A 19838-nucleotide genomic window follows, 5' to 3' on the forward strand; every position below is an offset into this window, starting at 1 on the left:
CCCGGACACGCCCGTGCAATGTCCGAATTGGACAAATCAACACTTTTTGGGGGAGTTGGAACTGCTGATACTTTCAAATCTGGAGGTTACTGCACATCCAGGCCCAAAAAAACATGGCGGCTTCAGACCCCGAACTTGTTTCCTCAGAAACGCCTGAACGCCCCAGAATGCGGAAGTAAACGCCGAAAAAAAAGGATCCGCTGTCGACTGTGCCGTCATGGATTGTAAAAGCAGGTTATGAAGCACGGCGTTTCAGTCAATTAATTTAAACTTTCACCATAATTCCATAATTTTTTCCTTCATTTAATATAACCTTGAGGACAGTAGAAAAAGTTAAGTTTAATGCTTTGCTTCACTAAGTAATAAAAATCGCTAATTTGTTGAAAAAAAAATTCGGATTTCACTACAGATTTTGTCACCAGATCCGATTCTCAAAATCCGACATAATATTTCGATTAGGAATCTGAATCAGTCGGTGAGAGTAGATCGCGTTTCCAAATCGAGGCATGCTTGAATCGGCCTTATTCAGATGACGTCACTGGTCACGTGACTGTGGCAGCTCCGCCATATTGAGCGGCAAGAAAGTATACTTCGTGCAGAGCAACCGATTGTCTCCACTTCAACTGCACCGTTATTTCCAAGCAAGCGATTTTTTTTTTCTGCAAATGGGTAAGAGTTGTTGTGCCCCGGGATGTACTAAAGGCTCTGGAGTGCAGTTTTACCGCTTTCCCGCCGATGTCGACCGACGAAATCTTTGGATATCGGTTCTGAGAAGAGAAAAATGGCGACCTTGGCGAACCTGACTGGTTGTGCGGCCTTCATTTTATCTCCGGTATGTAACTAATTTCTGATACGTTATTTCAGTAGTTGTTATTAAATCGCCGGTGGTTACAAAATATTGTCTGATTTGTATCATTAAAATGCATTATATCCCTTGTTTTATTGACAGAATGAGATCGGCGAGATCGCCTTTCAAACAGCTGTCTTAAGTAAAGGCCCGGTCACACCTTGATGTTTTAGCCAGCGATGGCAACGTATTAAAATGTATGTAAAACGCTGGCTTACGTTGAACTTTTGATGTTTTTTTTTTAAGATTCGGACGTATTCATAACGAGTTGGTCGTATGCATAACATATTAGTAATGGACACAGAACGTTTCGTTGTGTTATAGATAACTTATACCAACGAATGCTGAACCTGTTGTCGGCCTACACAACCGATGCCCAACGATAGTCTAACTTAGGCATAGCGCGTTGCACGCATCGCCGACGATGTCGTGACGTAGCCTATTAAAAGGCTGACGCACAACGATTCGAATCATAACTGCCGTAGAAATGGAAGTGACAACATCGCGGTCACACCTTGGCGATCTTGCCAGCGTATGCCGACCTAAGAAAAATGTGTCTAAAACGTTGGGGGCACGTCAAATACGGTATGAGTAAGTTTGGTATACGTGAGTACAACGCTAAAGTACGCTATCATACGTCGTAGTAAGTAGAGTACGTCAAGAAATTTTAAACATGTTCAAAATTTTACGACGTACTCGGCGTATGACACACGTTCCGCATGCGATGGGGATAAGTTTTACACACGATATGTGGACGCTTACACACGTCCACAAAGGCTACTTATAAGCTACTCATAAGTCGAAACACGTCTCAGTAATGTCTTTTTTTACGCGAAACTTATTTCTAACTTGTGTTTGACGTGCTTTGAACCAATTCTTTACGTAGCCCCAACACACATCGACGTATGTAGACGTATTCCAATGACGTCTTCCGGTCGACAAAAAAAAAAAAATGAACGTGTTTCTAGGTTACAACTGCCATATAAAGACGTGTTCCCAGCGGTTTTGGGAATTGGTATATAAAAATGCTGCTCATAAAAGGGAACCCAACAGTGTTTTCGAGTCCTTTTTGAGTCGATGTCCATGTCAGCAGTAACAGTATCAGTATTAGTATTAGTATTAGTAGTAGTTTGTTCATGTTGGCAGTAGTAGGTGAGTGTGAGGGGGAGGGTGTGGGTTATGATGGATCGTCCTTGCGTCCGCGTGTCCACGAGTAGGTTCATAGGCTGCCACTCAACGATTTAAATGGCTGCATCTCCACTATTGAAAGTAGACGCTTGCGCTCAACAATTGGATTTTTTTTACACTCAACGGCTTTTAAACGGTACCACTCAGCTATTTTCATTGTTTACAATGAACGATTTAAATTGCTGTCACTCGCCTTTGTTTTTTGACGCTGGCGCTCGGAAATTTTAATCGTTTCTATTGAACGTGTTAAATCGCTCAAACTCGACTATTGAAAGTAGACGTTTGCGCTCAACAATTGGATTTTTTTTACACTCAACGACTTTTAAACAGTACCACTCTGCTATTTTCATTGTTTACAATGAACGATTTAAATTGCTGTCACTCGCCTTTGTTTTTTGACGCTGAGGTTTTGAAATTTGAAGCGTTTCTTCTGAACGTGTTAAAACGCTCAAACTCGACTATTTTAAATAGACACTGCCGATGGACAATTGGAATCATAGCCAAGCTAGACATCGAAGTGTGAACATCCTCGTCATGCCGAAGAAAAGTTTGAAGAATGCTGCAAATAAGTGTCCTGGCCGTGGCCGTGGACGCTGACGCAAGGACGATCCATTATACCGACGTCTTTCAGCCTATGAGTAACTTAAAAGTAACGTCTGTCGACGTGTGGCAAGGATCGCGTAACGTGCCAACAACACGTTAATCATAGGTTAGAAATAAGTTTCAGGTACGCTAAACATTACCTCAGCGTGTCTCAACTTATGATTAACTTACAAGTAGCATGTGTTGACGTCTGTCAACGATCGCAGACCGTGCATACAACTTGTAGCCAGCGTAGCGGAACGTGTGAGTCATACGCCGGCATACGTCGTGAAATTTCAAGCATGCAAAAATTTGAGGACAACCGAAAAGTACAACGTTTAAAGCCAACGTACAACGACGTATGGCAGTGTTTTTCAGCATGCTCTCAATGTTATCAAAACTTACCCATAACGTATTCAACGTGTGCCAGCGTTTTAGAAAAAAAATTCAAAAATCGGCATACTTTGGCTAAAACGTCAAGGTGTGACCGGGCCTTAACGCGCACAGTTCTGAGTTGTCTCACCACAGAAAGTCACATCGATATGTATTTAATACATGAAAAACTAGCACTTGGAAATATCCACAGCAGTGTAGCATTACACCGAATGTTTGTCATGGAAAAAATATCATGTATCTGGAAGCAAACTGACTAACGAAGATTTTCTACAAACTTAGCATTTCGACAAGAGCTTCACTTGAAATTAACTTGTGGCAGCAGTCGGGTTAAAAAAAAGTGACGTTGGTTGCTGAACAAAACGAGCAACAACGATAATACAATAATGGTGAAATGAAAGAAAACAGGCTTACCTTTGCCCTCACAATAATACAGTTCTTGTCAGCTTTCGTTGAGATTATGTCACTAACAAACCCGGCGACATAATATGAGTAAGCGTCCAAACTCTTGAAGGCTTTCAGGCTGGCTTGAGTGTAAGGACTCGGCGTTTCAACAAGGTAAACATAGATATCATGGAAAACTATTTGAGGCCAAATTTTCCTTTCTGTTGTCCATTTATCCTTTGAAATAATATAAGGATCTTCACTAAGACCACACAGCTTCAGCTTTTCGCAGCACCTCTTCTTAGAAATATCATCTAATCCAGTGTTTCTCAACCGGGGTTCCCCGGAACCCTATTGTTCCGCAAGAGGTCGCTAGGGGTTCCGCGAAAAACAGTAATAAATAGGCTAATGTATTTTTGAGTACTTTTTGTTTTTATTTAATATTCGTAATTTTACTATACATGTACGGCATATTGTTGGAAACTCCTTGGTTATTATAATAGAGGCTTCAACCTCTTTTATTATTTATAATTATAACAACCATAGGGAATGTATTTAACGATGTCTATATGGCGCCAGTGTGAAACCGCCCTCACTGGTTAGTGGACGTCCTGTACGCGGTGGATTTTTGAAGAATATATTATATTTACCACGTGAACTACGATAAAAATATAAAAGAGCTCGATATTAATAATGGTATATAATAATTTTTATGCAGGGGTTCCCTGAGACATGAAAACTATTTGGTAATTCCACATAATAATGGACATGAAGCATAAAATTTGAAAATGTATTTTTCAAATGGATTTGTGTTGGACTGTGTTTCATTAGGTCTGAATTTTCATAATTTATGCGATATTTACTCCGTGAATGATGTCACGTGATTTGGTGGCCATCTTGAAAGAACTGCCTCAACGTCTTCCAACGGTAAGTCATTCTGTCTGTTATCATTTTGTCGAAAATGTTACATCCGTTACAGTGAACTGTTCAAAATATTTTAACAAACAACAGACAGATCGTATCGTTGGAATATAGAAAGTATGCTACTAATGCTTAGTTTGCTTACCGTGAATGAAAGGTATACTACAAATTCGTTATTTCGCAGGATTTAAGAATTGTGCTATTTCCAGTTTTAGTTGTGTCCATTTCGATGTTACGTCCGTTACGCCTCTTAAATGTTAATTTTTGCTTTAGTAGTAGACTACACGGTGGGGTCTGTACCAATATCAGAAAGCCATAGAGACTAATTACGATATGTAATAAAGAAACTCTCTGTAATATGGCCAACCTTTTCAAAATTTCAACATTAATGTTGCAATTTTTGTCTCAATGTTATGTCCGTTATGCTGGAATTACCCTATTTCAAGGGTTCCACAAGGGTAAAAAGGTGAGAAACGCTGATCTAATCCATGGAAATAGCCCAGAAGTTCGTGTGACACGTGCGTGGTAGCCATGATTTTTTTTTGCCACTCAATATGGCGGAGCCTTACCTTCCGCTGTGACTTCACTTGCTTAGTGCATAGAGACTATAGGCCAAACATAATGGCGGCTGAAGACTCCAGCAAGCGCAGAGGGTGGTACGTCATCTTGGGAAGGTTCATTTTGGGGTTTTTTGTGATCAGCACCATCTAAATTATCTTCATAACGGGTGTTTTAATTAACCCAAACACTCAATTTTCACTCTTGCACCTCCTTGAAGTTTTCTTCGTATGCATGCAAAGTTTCAGGTTGCTTGGTTTTTATAGTTTTGGAGTTATGGAGGAGACGCACACACGCACACACGCACACACTCACACATATTGCCTTTTATTGGTATACTAGACGACCCATGAACCCGTTGGGTTCCCGTTGTGACAGCGATTGTTGAAAAAATCATTTCAAGAAGAAAAAAAAAGATAGCTCCAGCGAACTATACCGCTGAGGTTGTTTGCATTGATCAAATTCTCCCAAAGAGTACTTGACTGAATCGGGAATTGATTTTTGAATAATTTTTTTCGTTGCCCGATTTGAACGAAGCTTGACACTGCACACTGCAGGAGAATGATGAGTAAAGCATGAGTCACATTTGCTCTACGGCTAGGATACGGTGGCCGTATCCCCCTGAATTGACAAACGTACGGCGGCCGCAGAGTTTCTGAGGTGGCCTCAGGGTGGCCCTATGCCGTATGGCTATCTTTTACAGGCCGTAGGGGTCTCCGTGGAATTAAAGCGCGGAGTTATAACTTTTCATTTCGAGGTTGGCTGAAGCAATTCGACAAGCCGTAGCCATGACGTAGATGTGTTCCACATCGACCGTACGGTGGGCTTGCGTTATTCGTGCGTTTTCCGTAGGCTCTTATCAATGAAAAATGAATTTTGCCAACCGCCAAAAAATTACGACGGCTGCACTATTTCCACGTTCGCCTTAGGGCCCCCCTGCGGGCACCTTGAGGCTACCTTGCGTCTGCCTTGAAAATTATATGGCCACCGTGCGACATCAAATCAAAGACCGTACGGCACCCCCACGTTTTCGGTCTCCACAATTTCTAAATACCCCGTGCGGCTACCCAAAAATAAAAACATATGTGACTGCTACATTGTGTGACGTGGAAATACTGCGGCCGCCCTATAATTGCTCGTGGCTGTAGATTTTTCGACCCTACGGCCGCCGAGCCAAATGTGACAAGCATAAGGTGGGCCAAACATTTTTGCGCTGTCCTGTACCAATTTGGTTGTATTTCAGAACATGCATACATAAATACCGACATACAAGATACAAGATGAGAGTTTTAGTAATATATAGAGAGAGACAGAGACAGAGACATAGAATGAGAATGCAGAGGATGGAGTGAGGGGTGGGGAGAAGTTTCCTTCTGTATCCATCCACCCAAACCCTCCCCACCCACATTTTTTGTTCAATTCTCCTTCCATTTTGTCCTTCAACTCTGCTGTTGTTGTCGACCCCCCCCCCATTCCCTCCTCCCTCCCCACTCACTGCTGTTTCTTTTTTCCTGTTGCATCATGATCTGTTCAGTTTTCTCGCTCTTCCACAAGCCTAAACTCCTGTATACAAAAAACTGTCATAGGTTGGCAACCATTTTGCAGGCTTGACAGATCAAAAGGTCTATTTCTGTGTTGAAGTTCCTTGGAAGGGAAGTCATCTCTTATCTACCATGTATTTTGTGAACCGTGGTGTCCGTACGTGCATTCGTCTGACTCCAGTTTATGGCTGCCGCTTCCCTCGCTGCATTTGAAAAGCCCAACATTCACCTTTGAAATGACAGGAGAACAGGCATGAATAATGTTGATGCCCAATTTTATTTCGCAAGCAGGATATTTTGCCCTCTTTTTAAACAAATCCAACCTCCACCACCCGATGTTGCACCTCCATTTTGCAGTGGGTGGTATAAGTAGTTCAGTGCTTTGGCTTTGAGTGAAAGCAAGAGTGCAACACAATTGACCTTTTTAAAGTCCATTAAATATGATTGAAATTGATTGAATAACTTGAACCTTTCCCATCACTGGGGTTGGGTAGGCCAACTCTTACGAGTATAAGATATTTCACTCTCTCTCTTTATTTGATGTACCATACTATGTTACAGTGCTGCTGATGCAACTGCCTGAGCAAGGGTTATACTGGGTGGTTTCCATTGTCTTCCCAGCAGTATTTATGGCAGGAATTTGGCGATGGTGCAGGCGATAGCTCATCCACTCTTAGCGGATCACACCGTGGGATCTTTATGTCTACCAATTAATGCCGGCCTACAGGTCACCCAGTTTAACGCCGTCCGAGGGAGGCACACACATTGATGAACTTGAAAGGCACTCGGGAGAGCACATCCCTCCACCAGGCTGAACAGTTTACATTTTGGATCCTATTGAGAGGCCGGATCTGGATCCGGACCTGAACCAATATCAATTTGGCTTGTTCTTGTTGCTTAATCAACTCGTCCATCTAGTTTTATCATAACCTGTCCGCACCGTTTTGAAATATCATGCTATAAATCGTTTTTGGCCCCATTTCTCAGTGGTGAAGAATCACGAAAAAAAATTCAAAAATCCTCGTATTCGGATTTTAATATTCACCAAAATCTCATCGATTCAGACTTTTCACACACCCAACCTGTCCACAATGTTTCGTCCAAATCCGCACATTACTTTATGAGATATCACGCAATGTATCGGTTTTGGTCCTATCATTCAATGGTGAAGAATCATTTCAAAAATTCCAGTGTCTGGATCCTGACCAAAAATGTTCGTTGCTGCACTTGGCCGGTCAACTACATACACAAAAAATTTCAGAACGATTGCTTTGAAACGATGGACAAAAATCGTATGACAGGCAAACAAACAGATGCAACAAGCCTCCATACAGTACTTGGAAAAATTATTTTGCCAAGTAACAGACAGGAATGATAATCACCCTGCCTGTGAAACACCAGGATGACAGTTTATCACTCGGTTGGGATTCAAACCCAGGCAAGACAGCTGAGATGTTGGGGAGAGTGTGTACAGCTGAGCGGTAGGGGAGTGTGTGTATCTCGAAGGTCATCTTGTCAGCCCAAAGAAAGTTCACTCTATCTGGATAATTAATATAAAATGGTTGAAAACTTTGTTTTGCTTCTGCACCATACTGCCTTCATCAATTTTTACAGGTCTGTGTTGTTTATAACCTGTATTTTGTTATATCACTCGTCCCGAGACAAAGTGTCAGATATGTCGACATTCCCAAGCTTCAGAACAACCTTTGACCATGATTGGTTGGCCATTAAATCACACAAAGCACAACAACTCAACCACTCATGAATGGACACTCCTTTTATTTATTTTTGGTACTCCAATATGGCGGCAACATTGAAAGTGCTGACGTCATGAAACGTGCCCCGCCGCGTCATTCTGCGCTGGCGGACAGGTAGAACAACGGATAAAGTAATCAGAACGTTGATGGAGGCATCTGTTGTCCTCCGTGGGAAGCAAGAAGAGAAATTGATGTTCCGAGAAATAACCCTTCGTCGGATAAACTTCTACAGCTCTCGTTTCGAGGAAAGGTCTCGACACAGATCCAAGTGCGGTAAACGAACTTGAGGACTCAACAAGATGTCTGCAGTTCATCGAAAGGCTTCAATGAAGTCAATACGCCAAACTATCAATGTGCAAAGAGTGCTTTGGTGGTGGTGTTGATGAACCCTTGTGACTTGGTGGTGTTGATGAACCTATTTGTGACTCGGTGGTGTTGATGAACCTATTTGTGACTCGGTGGTGTTGATGAACCCTTGTGACTTGGTGTTGAGATTTTCTAACCACCTTCCCTTTCGAGCATCACCGCAGCCCCGTGAACACCACCATGATACTTCATCCGCACATCACATCATTTGAACAAAGATGGTATTTGTAAATCCATCCTCGTGACGATCAAACATCATGGCAGCCACAGTGACACGACGATAACAACAATAACACAACAAAATCATTTTACCAGAACAATACTGAATAACAATACAATGGATCGAAGATCGGTTGTTGCACATTCTCTTGTTAGTGCTGAACGTCCTTTCCCACGACATTGAATTCCAAAAGATAAGACGATGCATGAGCGAGGAAAGGGAAAAGAGAAGAGAGACTGGAGCGAGCACCTTGGAAAAGCGCGAAACTCTGAGAACAAGGAAAACCAGCGAGAAAAGGGGGCGTGTCTCACATAGGATTTGCATAAATTAACCTTCGACCGTTTCCGGCGAGCGAATCGGGGCGGCTCTCGGAAGTTATTGGTATTCAAAATGGCGGAGCCAGCGGCGAAAGATGAAAAGCCAGGTACTGGTTAATTGTTACATATTCATACTGTCCTTCTGGCATAATTCATTCACTGACGTTAATTTGATTGCGTTGCGCCGTGCGACTCCCGACTTGCCAGACGACTCGGCCACCGTTAGGCCTTCCTTCTCCGCGCATCCTTTTCTCCCGGCTCCTCTTGTTTCGTCCGAGCAGATTTTTTTGTCCCTCAATGGCCGAGGCATACCGGCGGCCCGTCCGCTTTTGGCGCCATGTATATCGAGCTCCTTGGAGCTCGGGCTTCGCGTGCTCCACGCGGAGCTCTGGGGGGAAGGAGGAAAATCCATTTTAATTGCCCCGCCGGCCGGCGGCCAATGACGGGCTGCCTGACCGTTCGATATTTTAATTGTTTTTGATCGAAGTCTGGGCCGGGCCTGGTTCTTTCGCTTTGCTCGCGATTCACTCTTTCACTGTTGGCTGCAGCAGTGCGTGCTGGTCGCGGCTGTGCATGCCTGGCCGGTCTGTGCTGTGCTGTGCATGCCTGGCCGGTCTGTGCTGTGCATGCCTGGCAGGTCTGTGCTGTGCTGTGCATGCCTGGCAGGTCTGTGCTGTGCATGCCTGCCTGGTCTGTGCTGTGCTGTGCATGCCTGGCCGGTCTGTGCTGTGCTGTGCATGCCTGGCCGGTCTGTGCTGTGCTGTGCATGCCTGGCCGGTCTGTGCTGTGCTGTGCATGCCTGGCAGGTCTTTGCTTTGCTGTGCATGCCTGGCAGGTCTTTGCTTTGCTGTGCATGCCTGGCAGGTCTTTGCTTTGCTGTGCATGCCTGGCAGGTCTTTGCTTTGCTGTGCATGCCTGACAGGTCTTTGCTTTGCTGTGCATGCCTGACAGGTCTTTGCTTTGCTGTGCATGCCTGACAGGTCTTTGCTTTGCTGTGCATGCCTGACAGGTCTTTGCTTTGCTGTGCATGCCTGACAGGTCTTTGCTTTGCTGTGCATGCCTGACAGGTCTTTGCTTTGCTGTGCATGCCTGACAGGTCTTTGCTTTGCTGTGCATGCCTGACAGGTCTTTGCTTTGCTGTGCATGCCTGACAGGTCTTTGCTTTGCTGTGCATGCCTGACAGGTCTTTGCTTTGCTGTGCATGCCTGACAGGTCTTTGCTTTGCTGTGCATGCCTGACAGGTCTTTGCTTTGCTGTGCATGCCTGGCCGCTCTGTGGTGTGCTGTGCATGCATTGCTTACCCAGTCTGTGCTGTGCTGTGCATGTTTACGCGGTCTATTCCGTACATGCTGCACCGATGTATGTGTGTGTCTGCATCGTGCATGTTGGACTGGTTTATCTATCCATCTGTCTGCTTGTGCCGTTCATGCTGGACCGGTCTTTCCTGTCTATCTCTATCGATATCCACATGTCTGTCGTACATACAGGACCGGTGTGTGCTGTACTTTGCTGTATTATACATGCCGGACCGGACTAGTCTGTCCATCTGTATAGTACGTGCAGGACCAGTGTGTGCTGTACTTTGCTGTATTATACATGCCGGACCGGACTAGTCTGTCCATCTGTATAGTACGTGCAGGACCAGTGTGTGCTGTACTTTGCTGTATTATACATGCCGGACCGGACTAGTCTGTCCATCTGTATAGTACGTGCAGGACCGGTGTGTGCTGTACTTTGCTGTATTATACGTGCCGGACTGGACTCGTCTGTCCATCTGTATATTACGTGCAGGACCGGTGTGTGCTGTACTTTGCTGTATTATACATGCCGGACCGGACTAGTCTGTCCATCTGTATATTACGTGCAGGACCGGTGTGTGCTGTGCTTTGCTGTGTTATACACGCCGGACCGGACTAGTCTGTCCATCTGTATAGTACATGCCGGACCGGACTAAGTCTGTCCATCTGTATCGTACGTGCAGGACCGGTCTGTGCTCTGCTGTGTTGTGCATGCCAAAGCGGTTTGTGCTGTGCATCTCAGACGTGTTTCCCAACTGTTGCTGTGCCGAATTAAAATATTGAATGGTCAGATGTTATTTGTGACGAAAAGGTTTTATTTTATTTAGTATTATGACAGGTAAACGATGAATACCTTTTGAGGTGTTTATTTGTTCATTTTTAATGTGCTTCATCGTCCACACACACCTTGTGCAAAGCTTGTTCGTTATTTGATGAAGGAGCATTCTTACCTCCACCACCGAAGGTGAACGAGGTTATGTTTTGTCTGTTTGTCTGTTTGTCTGTCTCTGTCTGTCTACCTGTGCAGGATATCTCAAGTTGTGAATGCATCCGGATGAAATTTTGTGGACAGGTTCAGTGTGTGACGAGGACGAACTGATGAGATTTTGGTGAAGATCCGGATCCGGATCCAACTACAAGAAGTTTTAAAAGTGATTCTTCACCATTGAGACGATCGGGCCGAAAATGATACATCGTACGATATCTCAAGAAGTTGTGTATGGATTTGGATGAAACTTTGTGGGACAAGGAAGAAATGATTTGATTTTGGTGAAGATCTGAATCCAAATCTGGAAACGAGAATTATTTAATTTTTCAAGTGATTCTTCACCATTGAGACGATCGGCCCAAAAACGATACACAGCATGATTTTTGAAGAGCGTTTCGGGCCCCGATATGGTCTCGTGGATCAGGCATTGCGTGGCGGAGGTACGTGCTCCACCGAGTAACCTTCTAGTTTATTCCTGTTCTGGTTTCTTTTGGCCCTCTCCACTTGAAGTGTGGTGCAAACACAGGTCGAGGGAGTATTTTTGAGGTTTGTGGTTCATTCTGAAGTTGTAAAGCCTGCTTGTAGAGTTGTAACCCTCAGCTCTACTTTGTCCTGCCCATGAATATATTGTTTGTTTTGTGCCTTCAAATCTGGCACCCATGGGTTGTTTTTATTTATTTATTTATTTATTTGTTCCCGATGTGATTTTCCCCTTTTCTGATGCGCGGTACCTTTATTACTCTTCCTTGCCAAAGGGGTCAGGCTTTTTGTTGGTTTTCAAGTTGTGTTTTTTTGGGGGGCTTTGTGCTGATTTATTTATTTGTTGAACATGATTTTTCTTTTCCTCATTCCTTTCTGCTTGAAGGGACAGTGCCATATGTGGTGTGTTCTAGGGTATCCATGAAGTTTTTATTTATTTATTTATATATATATTTTTTTCCTCCCATCCAATAGTATTGATACAAGAATGGACTTGATCTGCTGTCGATTATTTCACAAACCCTTGAAGCCACCCACGTACAATCTGATTTTCTTTCATGTTTATTGTTGCATTGGAATCCACCTCTTGCCACACATGTGGGCGAGAGCACAGGCACGTGTACCTCAACCATTTCTTATTTGTACGAAATATCTTCCAAAATAGTCCTTCCTGCCATGCGTGTCTGGAAGGGTCGTTCGGTGGTTGTTCTTTTGTCGAAATCTGTCGTATCCTAATTTTAATAACTTTTTAAAATTTATTCTCAGGTTCTTGTTTGCTTGATGAAATGTGCCCGCAACACAACGTTCATGCTTTTCCACTCTTGAGGCGGCCCTCCCTTTTTGGAGTTTCTTTTATTTCTCCTGTTTAAAAGGTCATTGCGAGGGTCTAACCGAACCGACCATGCCTTGTACCGTATAAGCAGCAAAATGCCTCCAGGAGGAAGAGGGGAAAGATTCTCTTCGGTGGGTACATTAGCTGGCATTTATTTCGAAAATGGGCACGTTGCAAGTATTTCCTTCTGCACTCGCAAGCGATACATCATTGCATTGGTAAGCTTGATTGTGTGAGAACGTCCGTGCACGTTGTGTACATCCTTCTTCACATTGGAAGAGGCAAAGAGGGTGAACCGGCGTGGGCGTTTGATTAGAGCCGATGGTGATGTATGTGAGCTGTGGTCCAGGACGGGCCTTGCGCATGCGTGCTTGCTGTTCTCATCTGCAAGTATTGATTTTTTCCTTGGTTTCCTATTCTGCACAGCCACCCTGCCTATTTGCTTGTCGTCGAGGGATGCTGGCTTCGGCTCTGCACCTTTTCCTTTGTCTGTGAATGCTTTTGGCAAAAAATGGCTTCTGATTTTACACGTGCAGTATATGGTCACCCCTGGCATTTTTTGAAATTTGCAACATCTTGTGATGTTTCTTAATTCCTTAAAGTATTATTGCAACTTGTTTTTTTTTTTTGTTTTTTTTTCTTTCTTATTTTTCTTATTTTTCTTATTTTTCTTTTTCTTCTTGTTTGGCTGCTCTTGGTGATCAAGTAATAACTATTGGAAGAGCTTTGGTTGCAGCAGCACAGGTGTAGACTGTCATCGAGGTTGCGTTTTCCAGAAAGAATGGATGAGGATCAGATGTTTGTTCTACTTTTGGTGACATACCAGCATAGTCTGTAAAAGATGCCAAAATTGTATTAGGGTGTGTGTGTGATATGTAGAAGAGGTTGGTGGTGGTTTTTGTTTACTGAGTCCACACCAAATTGAGCTCACTTTAATTTGTTTGTTTTGGTGTTTTCTCATCTCGACTCCCTTATTGGGGGAATTGAATAGAAAAAAATAGGACCGCCATGCTGAAGCTCACCTGGATCAGGTGCAAGTCACTCAAACCCTCATCTCCCCCCCCCCACAGACCCTCTCAAACCATGATTTATTATTTTTTTATTTTATTTATTTATTAAATGCCTTGAACAATTTTTGATACATCACGGGTGATGAAGGTTGTGGTCAAGTTTCATTGAAATTGTGTGTACTTCGGAGAAGAGAGCAAATACCTATTTTGCGATGTCAAATCCCCCCCCCGCCCCTCCTCCCTGTAGCCCCCTTTAATGAGCAAAGATTTTGATGCGGTCAGTCCACCTTTGTTAGGCATCAGATATGAAGCTTGTGTCCAAGTTTCATCAAAATCGTTTGGTTTAAACGAAAATGACTGAACTGTTTATGGACTGACTGATTGACTCGCTCACTTATGGGCACTGCTTGCTCACATAATCTCACTGGATTAAAGTCCAGGTGAACTAAAAGTGAAGTTTGCTGTCCTTTCTGCCTGAATGTGTTTGTCTGAAGCAATGTATATGAAATGAAACTCATTTTATTTATTTTTTGGGGGTTTGGATTGGGAGAAGATGGGATCGAAGGCTGAAGAGTATGGATGTATGTAATCATTATTTCAGAAGTACCTGTTTCTTTGTCCTTTTAACTTGATTGCGATACATTTTGGGTCTGGTTATATTTTCGTAGCCGCACTCTCACGTGTGCGTGCGTGCGTGTTTTTATATGTCCACACTGAATTTTTGGCGAAGGCTGTTTTTACCCCTGTCTGTCACTTGCGAAATCAAAGATTCCCAAGTGTATTGGTTGGTCTGGTCTTTTATTTGCAAGTCACCGACTGGTTTCACAAAGGGGATTATAGGTTTGCTGAGCTTGCTACATGGCGTTGTTGTGATAAGTTACAGCTGGCAAGTTCAAGTTTCAGGGCGTTTCTCCAATTTTTTTCAGTTATGCGTTTTTTTTTTTTTTTGGATTGAGAAAATATCACATCGGGAGGAGACATGTATTGTAAAGCAATTCTTGCTGTTGGTACCTCCACCACCGAAGGTGAAGGAGGTTATGCTTTCACCTCTGCCTGTCTTACTTGGTGAAAAATGTTTTTTTTTGCCAAGTATGTTGGTCTGCAGCATCTGTCTGTCTGTCTGTATGTCTTTGTCTATTTGTCACATGATTTTTAGCCACAGTTTTTAAGCAATTGTTTTGAAATTTTTTGTGCGTGTTGGTGACCAGCCAAGGATGGCAACGCAAAATTTTGGTGAAGATCCAAATCCAGATCCGGATCTGCGAATTTTTAGGTCATCTCTGACGAGATGACCTAATAAAGCCAGTGTCTATGTCCGTACGTCCTTATTTTTTTTTCTTCCGATTTTCTTGATATTTGGTATGTGGGTAGATGTCGATGAGGGATGCACAACGGTATGACCTTTGACCCGATTGAAGGTCAACATCAAGGTCACTCCAAAGTTGCGAAATCGTCCATTTTCAAAATCTATCTCCTCCGCTGTTTATGATCCGATCTTCGAAATTCCTTCGGATTCTGATAATATGGAACGATATCTAAATTTGTTCGGGCCAGTTTTTTTGAAATTCTTCCTGGTTATCGAGTCGCGTGTCTTCAAAGTTGGAAAAATCGTCGATGTAATACGGTCAAAAAAAAAAAAATTCGCCCGATCTTGATGAAACTTGGTATGTAGGTAGGGGTCGATGAGTGTTGCACGACGGTATGACTTTAGACCTGATTGAAGGTCAATGTCAAGGTCACCGATGCTGTAAACTTGTGAAATCATCCATTGTCAAAATATCATCTGCCATTTATGACTCTGAAATGCAGTTTGATTTCTGAGGTCCATTTTCTATCCTTTTGAAGACGCATTGATCATAAATGTTCCAAATCAGCCATTTTCAAAATCTATCTCCGCATAACTCAGAAATGTAGTTTGATTTCTGAGGTTTTCTATCCTTTTTACTCCCGGGCTTTCGTCTATACGTTGAACCAAAAGACAAGACTACATCGAAGCCATTCTAAGCCGATCAGAGATCCACATCTACAGAGCTTCAGAGATGACCGTCACCCACAAGCGGGGGTAATTTTTTTTTTAATTGATTCTTCACAATTGAGAGATTGGGCCAAAAACGCTTTACAGCACAGTAGCTCCAAAAGGTTATGGATGGATTCACATGAAACTTTGTGGACATGTTGGGAGTGCCACTAGGAAGAAGCGATTCAATTTTGGTGAAGGTCCGAATCCAGATCTGGATACGAGGATTATTTAATTCACTGATTCTTCACCATTGAGAGATGGAGCTAAAATCGATATTGTATGATGTCTCAAAAAGTTGTGTACGGATTCGGACGAAACTTGGTGGCCACGTTGGGTGTGTGTCGAGAACAAATTGATTCTATTTTTGGTGAAGATCCCAATCCGGATACAATAATTATTTCATTTTTCCTTAAAATTCTTCACCTTCTGATTCTTCATGATTCTTCTGATTCTTCACCTTCTGATTCTTCATGATTCTTCTGATTCTTCACCATTGAGAGATAGGACCAAAAACGATATATGGCGTGACATTTCAAAATCGTATTGGGCCCGATATGTTCTCGTGGATCAGGCATTACGTGGCGGTGGTATGCGCTCCACCGAGTTCCCTTCTAGTTTCTTCCGTTTTTTTTTTTTTTTTTTCCTTTTATTTCTCCTTCCCTTCTCTGTTTTGAACCTTCTTTGGTTGATTGCAGCACTCAATTTAGCAATTGGTGAACAAGTATTAAAACCATTTAAAACCAACTTTGTGTGACCTGATAATTTCGACGAACGCTCATTTTGCTCCTGAAATAGCACACATTTCTGGCTGTTGGCTCGTGAACGACCAATTTGTTTTAAATAGCGGTTTTTAGGTTTTTCACATGACTTTTATTTTTGTCAAATGACAATGATTTGTAAAACCTTGGCCACGGTGACCCATTGCTGTCCAGCCAATGGGTGTAAAGCCGAGGGGCTTGTCCCCACCACTGTGAAAATGCTGTCCCCATGTGTTCACTTTCTCCCGCACTCTTTTATATCTTTTCCGATAATGAGAAACTCAGTTATTTATTTATCTTTTGTTCATTTGCTCAAGTGCAGTCATGGTTCTGGACAGCTATGTTCTCAGGTTGGCAAGGACCTGATATTGGTTATTTGTCACCATTTTAACAAAGTCCTGAAATAGAAATGTTTTTTTTCGACCATTGGTATAATTTTAATGGCTTTTATAAATGGACAGGTTATAAATATGTCCTGAAGAATGAATAACAGACAAAGAAACTTATTTTACCACATGTCACTCATTTTATTTGTTTTGGAGAATTCATCCATTATGATTAAAAAAATAAAAAAATCCTGTCATCAAGTATAATTTCCAAATCAACACGTTGGGAATCAACACGTTCCAAATCCCAAAGTTGGGAAGGAAATTTGATAACCTGTTCTTGTGTAGCTAAGAACTCGTGCGCACCTCTTCGCACCACCCCAGCATATCCTTTGTTCAGATGAAGTCTCCAAACTGGAGTTCTTTGGTTCTTGGCTCGTCGAACTGTCGAATGGATTCTCGTTCAGGAGGAGGCAATGCCACATTTTGAAATTCGCCAAGTTTTCCCACAAAGTGGATTATTTAATTGCCTTTCCTTTTATCATATCCTGAAATTGATTGTGAGAAGGATTGGTTTTATTTTTTTATTTCCTTCCCCGAAATGGCATTTTTTTTATGCGGGGAAATGATGTTGTGTCGGTGGTCTAAACTTGACTCGTTATTCACATGAATTCGATCAACATTTCCACCAAGTTTCAGATTTTTGTGCTCGGTTCCTGTTGGCCTTCTTTTTTTTTTTTTTCTTTTTTTTCTTTCTTTTTTTTTAAATGATGACACCCTCGTATGATGTGCAAGTTACCCTATTCACTGATGAATTTTTCACTTTATTTTGTACACATGGTTAAGGCTCATGGAAGAGCTAGCACACTGAAGGATCAGGAGTTAACACAGAAAAAGAGGCCACAAAACTCACATGCATGGGGAAGGAAACTCCAAGGAGGAAAAACTGAAAAGTTAGGAAGGATTTTGGTGGGGGTAACAAGGGCAAAAAAGATCATGGTTTTGGATTGCAGACTATCTGAGAAAAAAAGATCAGACATGTCCAGAGAGACGCCCCTGATCTCATGTCTGACCATTGTTGGGTGAGTAGAAGCAGCATGTCCAAGGTAGAGTGAACTAATCTGAGAAAAGGAATAATTTTATATCAACTGTGATGGATTCCATGACCTTTCGGACGATTGGAAGCAAGCTGATTATGTCTGTAGTTGAGGGGATCAGTTTTTGCACCTTTTTATGTCGTGCAGAGATGGTGGATTTCCAAGCAGATGGAAAATGACAGGACGAAAAGAGCAGAGAGAGGATGCGCAAGAGCAGCAGAGCAGGTTTTTATGACACATGAGCTGATTCTGTCCGGTCCAGTCGCAAAGCGCAAAGTCGAGGGTTGAATGAACCTTCTCCACCTTCCCAGGTGAAAAAGATATGGAGTCTAGGAGTAGTTTGGTACGACTGGGAAGGTTGGGGACACAAGGTTGGGAAGCAAACGCAGAATTGAGCCATTCGGCCTTCCCACGAGTGGAGTCTGCTGTGGTGCCATTTGAAGAGAGAGAAGGGATGAAAGGGGAGCATAATCCAGAGACAGACTTAACATGGTGCCAACAGATTTTAAAGGAGGGATACAAGTTTGAAAGTTCATTCCTGAGGTTGGACCGTTGCTGTTTTCTGGCTCTCCTGAGCATGGGCACACACTTGTTGCAAACTTTTTGGAATGCACTGATTTCCTTGGGTCAGATTTGCATTCCAGGAAGAGAACACATGTTGTTTCGGAGCAACTGCTTCACCACAGAATCCAGTGTACCATGGGTGGGAATAAGGATAGAATAATTGAAGACTAGATGGAATGTATCTGCATAAGAGAGAGCAGGTTTCTGTGGAAGAATGTGTGTGTGTGTGTGTGTGTGTGTGTGTGTGTGTGTGTGTGTGTGTGTGTGTGTGTGTTTTTGTGTGTGTGGTTATGTCTGGCTTCCTTCTTTGGATGACGGTGCAGTCAGCAGTAGATATGGGAGACCAGTCCTGAAGAGAAATGGCTACTTGCAGTCCCTGCCAATGTGCTTGAATGAAATGCCAGACTCGTCGGTGCTGAGGCAGCTCTGAGAATAGCCAGATTGATGTTGACTCTCACAAGCACATAATCAGATGAACGAATTGGAGCAGAGAAAGAACAGGAGACATTTGTGGAAAAGTTTGTCATCACCAAGTCAAGAAGGGAGGATTTGCCATTTGGAGACATCCAGGTTGGAAAGTTCACATATTGAGTCGGTCCCATGGAGTTGTGGAAGTCCTTTGCTGGAGTGCCATGGTGAGTAGGAGAGGTAGTAATACCCAGCCAAGTTGCATGGTAACAATTGAAATCACCACATATATGAGGAAGAGAGTGTTGGGATGAGTGGTTAAAAGTTTGTCCATGGAGTTGTCACTGTTCGTGGAATGGAACAACAAACAGGTGCGGAGGGGAAGTCACATCTGGAGGTACTCCTGGGAGTTGATGGGTATAAGGTCAGTACAGGGGCAGTGAGAAATTGAGTTCTTGATGTAAAGTGGAATTCCACCATTGGGGTGTGGTTCAGGCCTATCAAATTGGAGTCCAGAAATGGGGAGAGACATAAAGGAGTCTGGGACATCTTGTGGGAGGAAGGATTCTGTTAAACAGATGAGGTCTGTCAGGATAGAGCGGAGACCTCAGATGTTTGAGGCCCACACAGATTGGGGGGGGGGCATTGGGATGGTGCAGGATTGTCTGTCTGTCCTTGGTCCTGAACATTATTGGATCACAATCTTGATCGTTCTTTGCCATCATGAAAGTGTTTTCTCTTGAATGTTGGAGCCCGATTTAGACTACTCTTCTATCCAAGAATGCGGGCAACTACCTCTTTTTCAACTCGGACATGAGAATGTTAAATTGGTTGTATTAATAATAATCATGAAAATCAATGAAAGACCAACATTGTTACTTTCTGTCCAATAGTTCATTTTTTCATTATAAACCTGCAAGAGAGACTGTATGCCACTCCACTCTTTTGGCGATTATCAGTGATGATGGGTTTGGTGTTCTTGC

At 42.9% G+C, this 19838-nt stretch overlaps 1 protein-coding gene across 1 annotated transcript in view; it reads left to right on the forward strand.

The window, feature by feature from the left end:
* Positions 1–11371: 11371 nt before the first annotated feature.
* The window catches only part of LOC147031292 (POU domain, class 2, transcription factor 1-like), a 244250-nt gene continuing 235783 nt past the window's right edge, over positions 11372–19838 (forward strand). The window contains exon 1 of the mRNA XM_085871924.1: positions 11372–11800. Coding sequence (XP_085728050.1) covers positions 11737–11800 — 64 coding nt within the window. The 5' untranslated portion in view covers positions 11372–11736. The remainder of the gene's footprint in view (positions 11801–19838) is intronic.

This window comes from Eptatretus burgeri, chromosome 2, assembly GCF_056783735.1.
Source record: "Eptatretus burgeri isolate ZD-2024b chromosome 2, Ebu_testis_v1, whole genome shotgun sequence".
Lineage (NCBI taxonomy): Eukaryota > Metazoa > Chordata > Myxini > Myxiniformes > Myxinidae > Eptatretus > Eptatretus burgeri.